Below are 5,634 nucleotides of genomic sequence, written 5' to 3'. Positions count from 1 at the left end.
AGCGGCGAGCGCGCTGCTCAGACTCGCTCAAGTGCCAATTTCGGGTGAAATTGGGTTATTAATGAATCTGTTAGAGTTTATTCTCCTCTTTAAGCTGGTTACCTCGGTTTTGAGGAGGATAGAACAGTGTAAGAACTATTTGCATCTGAAATATGGACTAACCTCAAACCTGGTCACACCCTTCCCACGCACAACCGCTCATCTAGATGACGCCCGACTCTTAGCGCCTCTAGCCCCTGCGCGAGCCTGCGACGTCGAGTAGAGTCGAGGAATGTGAAACGGCGAAGGTGAAACATGAGTAGCCGAAGCAGCAAACTACTGCAGCTCGCGCTGCAAAAGAACATACCTGATAATAATAGTGAGCGTGTAACAGCAGATGGTACGTAGTTTTGTTCTGTTCATATTTTGTAGTGCATAAAAGCAAACACCAAAGTTTGGCGGCATAACCTAGCAAATTGTTCCTCAACTTATGATTTTTCTTATTTACTTCAATTTTTGGTAAAATGTATACCATAAATTGCCGAGTCTTACAACCAAGTTTATGTTAGGGGAGCAAACTTTTCTTATTGAAACATTTGTTGGGGTTACCTTTTTTGTGTGATCTCCCAATGTGTCATTCCATGAGAATGTTCAGTCATGTTTCTGCTCTTAGTTTCAACAAAACTGAATGTCATTAAATCCAAGACAACAAATATTTAGCTACTAATAATGAGTATTGACCGACACAAGACACATATTGTCGTGATCTTGTAGTTCAAGAATGTTCGAAACAATAGTGCAACTTTTTGACTTTATTTTACCAGGTTATTTTCTGAATTAAAAAAATCCTTGTTTGGAGTTATGTTTTTATGTTTTTATTTTTGAAAGTATTGTATGTATATGGCAGTGTGTTGTTCTAGTAAATACATCTTATTTTTATTTTACAGATTCAGTAGCAGAGAGCCCTTGTCCTCCAATTCACGAGGAATCTTATAAGACTTTCAAGACCAATCTTGGTACGTAAACTATAATTCTATTAGAATCTTCAAATATTTTAAGATAAGAAAGCAGAAGGTTGTTGGTTATGCCAGATGCCTGTCTGTGATCATGTTAAAAGAGCATTAATAATTTGTATTAATATTTTAAATGGTATTTTATATTTTCAGCTTTATTAGATTTGAAAAGATGCTGGAACTCTCTGAAGTAAAACTATTATTAGAAAGCAATACAGTTTTGAAGGCTTTCCATAGGTCAAAGTTAATTACTTACCTGAATTGATTTTGTTTTAATTGCTTGGATGTCATGTATCATCTTCATTTTCTCTATTCCTTGCATTAAGTTTACATTTCAGAAAGTTTCCTCATCTCATTCAATTCTATTCAACTACTTTTCAACAGCGAATGTAAGTCAACATCAACTAAAGCCGTTTTAACCTTTGCTATTCTCTATAATGCAGTATGCATGCTAGGTGATATCGTGCTTCTCTTCGTTTACAATTTCTAAGCCACGTTACATAAGTATGCCTTTTTATTGTGTGTTTAGGTTTTACTATTTCTTGTTTGACTGTCAAGTGGAGTGTCATGAGTTGCAATATGTGCTTTTTTCTTCTTGAGAACATTTTTATGTAACCATTTCATGCCTTGTGATAATGCTTGCACTTGTACCATATTCCTGTTTAATTGCTATGAAACTGCTTGCTAGCACAACATAAAGAAAACAAATCTAAAAAGTTTTATTGGTTGTTCAACAGATGGAGGTAAACCTGGAGGGGGGTCTGATCTTACAACCAAACGTGAAGATGTCAAGAAGAAGAGGACTGGTAGTAGCTCTAACAAAGGTGATCTTAATGAAAGACAGAGTCCTAAGGCCAAGCGACAACTCTTTAAAGGAAGTTCTCCTGCTACTAAACCAAGTTCAGGTAAATAAATATTACAAGCCTGTGTAACTGTATCAATTAAATTTAAACATACAGTCTGCTTAGTCACTTCTTATTTTTCAGCATCCGTTCCCCTCAATGAGGTACCACTTAATTCTTCCTTGAATTTGATACAATCAGCATACGGTTGTTCGTCTGATGATGAGAGTGAGTCTATTTTGAAGGCTTCCAATACATTTTTAGCCTGAAATAGAATACTTAGATAAACCCCCACCCAGATTAATATCTTTTCTCTGTATTCAATAATTCTTTTCTTTCAGCTGGAGAGACTATACCTGATACAGCTTCTGCTGCTAACAGTGGTGTAACAATTGATGATGAAGTGAGTTCTGATGCAGTTGTCTCACCTACAGCAACATCAAGTGTTGCCCCAAATTTTGTCTCCCCTATACTGAGAGGTAAGCATTAAACTACATTTAACTAAATGGTTCTGCTGCACAGTTTAGTTTTAGATATTTACTTAAAAATAAAAACAACATATCAGAAAATTCATACTTTTTATTTTTATCACTTTCTATGAAGGGGAAGGGAGAACTTTATTTATCTCAAATTTGTCTTTCAGATGATGGTGGCCAAGTCTCTTTTGATGGACCTCTTACTATTTTGGTTCATTCCACTCCAATAGATGCTGTACCTGAAGGAGGTAAATTAACATTTTGTAAAGTACATGTCTACACACAAGTATATTCAAGTTCACACTTACATTGTGTATAGCCAGTTTAGCTTACCTTTTATGTGTTAAGTTTTATACATTGCTGTTTTACAGGAACAGTTCTCTATGATGAGCCACTTTCTCCAAGTGGTGAAACCTCAACTATTATATTGGGTTCACCTGGCCAGCTTGATGTTCATGGAGGTAAAAAATCTTTAAAGTATATTTTTTTTTGCCTTGGAGTTATTTTCTTAGGCTACATCTGGTTGATTTATTTTTCTTGTCACATTTTAAGTTTTGTTGCATTATTATATTTTCTTGCTTTTTATTTCAGAAAGTATTTTTATTTCTGACCCTCTCCTGGAGACTCCACATACTGAACCCAACAATGATACTGCTTCAATGGAACTTCAAGGCACAGATACAACAGAAGCAGAAGCAGATACAACTGTCAACAACAAGCGTAGAAGTAGAAGCAGACAAGCATCATTGAATAGTCCTTCAAGGAAAAGGAAATGTGATGAAAGTTTGTGGAAAAGAAATGTGACCAAGGCATTGAAGAATTCTGGACAAGCGTACATTTCCTCAGCTGGAAAAGAAATGGAAGCTGCTAAAATGAGAGGACCCTGTTCTTGTAGTTTGGATTGCGTGCACCGTGTTACTCAAGAACAGAGGGAAAATATCTTTCAAACGTTTTGGAAACTAGGTCGACATGACAGGCAGTGGGATTTTATCAGAGCTAATTCAAAATGTGCCATTACTAAGCCTGCTAAAGCTGGCCAACCATCAAAGCGCAAAGTTAGTCGTACTTTTCTTTTTACTATTAATGGCCAGCCAACTAAAGTCTGCAAGCAAATGTTTATGCGCACTCTGGGTATATGTGATAGTTGGATTGAATCTGCGTACAAGAAAATTAATGCTGACAAGGGGTTTACTGTCTCTCCAGACAAAAGAGGGCGCCATTCCAACAGATTAGTCAAAATGACTCCAGCTAAAATAGAGAGTGTAAAACAACATGTAAACCTATTCCCAAGAGTTCCCTCCCACTACTGTCGGAAAAGAAGCAAACGAGAATATTTGGAACGGGGTCTCAGCATCAACAAAATGGCAAGGCTCTACACTGACTGGGCTGCTGAAAACAATTTGCCGAAAGTGTCCATTGCTAATAAAAGACAATACAGAGACATTCTCAATAGCAATTTTAATATTGGTTTTTTTTAAACCAAAGAAAGATCAGTGCAGTCTGTGTTGTCTAATGAAAAATAATAATCGAGAAATACGTGAAGCAAGGAAAGATGTATGGGTGGCTCACTTAAACAACAAAAAGAAGTCTCGAGCTCTTAAAGATAAAGACAAAAATGAAGCAATGAAAGACAAAACTATTGCTGTCTGCTCATTTGATCTTCAGAAGCAGCTGACATGCCCCAAGTCTGAAGACTCTGCTATGTACTACCGCAGTAAGTTGAATATTTACAACTTTACAGTATTTAACCATGTTGAACGGGTCGGCACTTGCTTTCTCTGGCATGAAGGTATTGGGAAGAAAGGATCCTCAGAAATATCGAGTTCACTGAGTCAAGTTGTTCAAAAACTTGTCAAACAAGGCTATACTGACATCCGATTCTACTCTGATAACTGTGCTGGGCAAAACAAAAACCGGTTTCTCTTTGCCATGTACTTGCATCTTTGTGTCAAATATTCAATCAAAATAACTCATCGATATTTAGAACCTGGGCATACCCAAATGGAAGCCGATTCAATTCATGCTAATATTGAAAGATCAACAGAGAAGAAGGACATCTTTGATTTTGATGGTTGGGTTGAAGCCATAGAAGCAGCAAAAGAAGCGTTTCCAAAATATAAAGTGAAGCAGCTAAGTCAAAAATCTATCGTCTCCTACAAAGATCTTGTAGAAATGCAAAATTGGGAATATGACTTGAAACATCAGTCTATAAAATGGAAGAAAGTAAAGGAGATCTTTATCAACGGACAAGAAGGGAGTATTGTTAGGGTAAAATATGACTTTGGCAGTGACTATGTCACCATGAGCTCTAACAAGAAAGGTCGTCCAGTAAATTTGAAAGCTTATGAACCTCCCTTGGCTTACACAGGCAGCATACCTTTGTCAACAAACACTATCAAAGACCTCACATATTTATGTGATAATCTCCATGTGCCGCTTGAGAAACAAACCTTCCTGAGAAGTGTTCTGAGTGGCATTAACCCTGTGGAGGAGGAAGTGGTGTCAGATCTTGAATTTGATTCTGATGAAGAGATGTGCAATGGTAGTGGTAACACAGAAGATCTATCAAACAGTGGGGAAAATAATAATTCAGATGAAGAGGACCAGAATCTTGACGAAGTAGAGTAATTTTGCCTGGCACCTCAGAAAATTTATCTACAGTTTTAAATGTGTAAATTTATCGTAGTGCTTTACTTTCAAGACTAGTCCACTTAATTATTGTGACTGAAAATATTTTTAAGTTTTGGTAGTTCCTTTTAAACCTATTTTAAAGGCTAGTCCACTTTTGACTGATTAGAATAAAATTTACTTCTCTTTACTTTTATCACCTGTTCAAGTAAAAAATTGTGTCTTTATCTACCTATATGTTTGCATTATGTGTGTTGATTTTATTCTTGTTTTATTATTTTAGTATGTGCTGAATAGAATTTTCTAAAATCTGAGAAGCTATATTCAGCACAATATTTATGCTGTCTTATCAGACACTTTGGTCCTTCAGGGCCTTTTAGAATTTTTATTGTGTTGCTGTTAACTTAATTTTGTACAATTGCCTGTAGTACCAAAAGTATTAAAATAGATAGTTTCTTCAAGTACCAATCAGAATGTTTTATTTTTGACACAATAATTCCTCAGTTTTTTTTCAAGACATTACAGTTTTAATTACAGTAGATAGAAAGGAGCTTTAATTTATATTAAGTGCTAGTAGGACTTACAGCAATAGCCAACAGATAAAGATAATAAAAAGAAACAAGGTAAATTTTAAAGAAGCATTTTCAATTAGTAGGCTATTGGGAACATGTTACAGATCCACGTTAGCATCACCTC

General features: G+C 36.0%; 1 protein-coding gene across 1 annotated transcript; it reads left to right on the top strand.

Annotated features, from left to right (window-relative positions):
- The first annotated feature begins 294 nt into the window (after positions 1 to 294).
- Positions 295 to 3,921, top strand: LOC113214195 (uncharacterized). Its single transcript, XM_052273082.1, has 9 exons — positions 295 to 379; positions 927 to 995; positions 1,377 to 1,381; positions 1,681 to 1,897; positions 1,979 to 2,062; positions 2,176 to 2,313; positions 2,478 to 2,558; positions 2,682 to 2,771; positions 2,902 to 3,921. The coding sequence occupies exons 1-9, from the start codon at positions 295 to 297 to the stop codon at positions 3,786 to 3,788; spliced, it is 1,656 nt and encodes a 551-aa protein (XP_052129042.1). The 3' UTR covers positions 3,789 to 3,921.
- Positions 3,922 to 5,634: the final 1,713 nt, after the last annotated feature.

This window comes from Frankliniella occidentalis, unplaced genomic scaffold (assembly GCF_000697945.3).
Source record: "Frankliniella occidentalis isolate FOCC.00 unplaced genomic scaffold, Focc_3.1 Scaffold244, whole genome shotgun sequence".
Lineage (NCBI taxonomy): Eukaryota > Metazoa > Arthropoda > Insecta > Thysanoptera > Thripidae > Frankliniella > Frankliniella occidentalis.
Note: the sequence above shows the minus strand (reverse complement) of the source record. Positions and strands in the feature narration are given on the sequence as shown.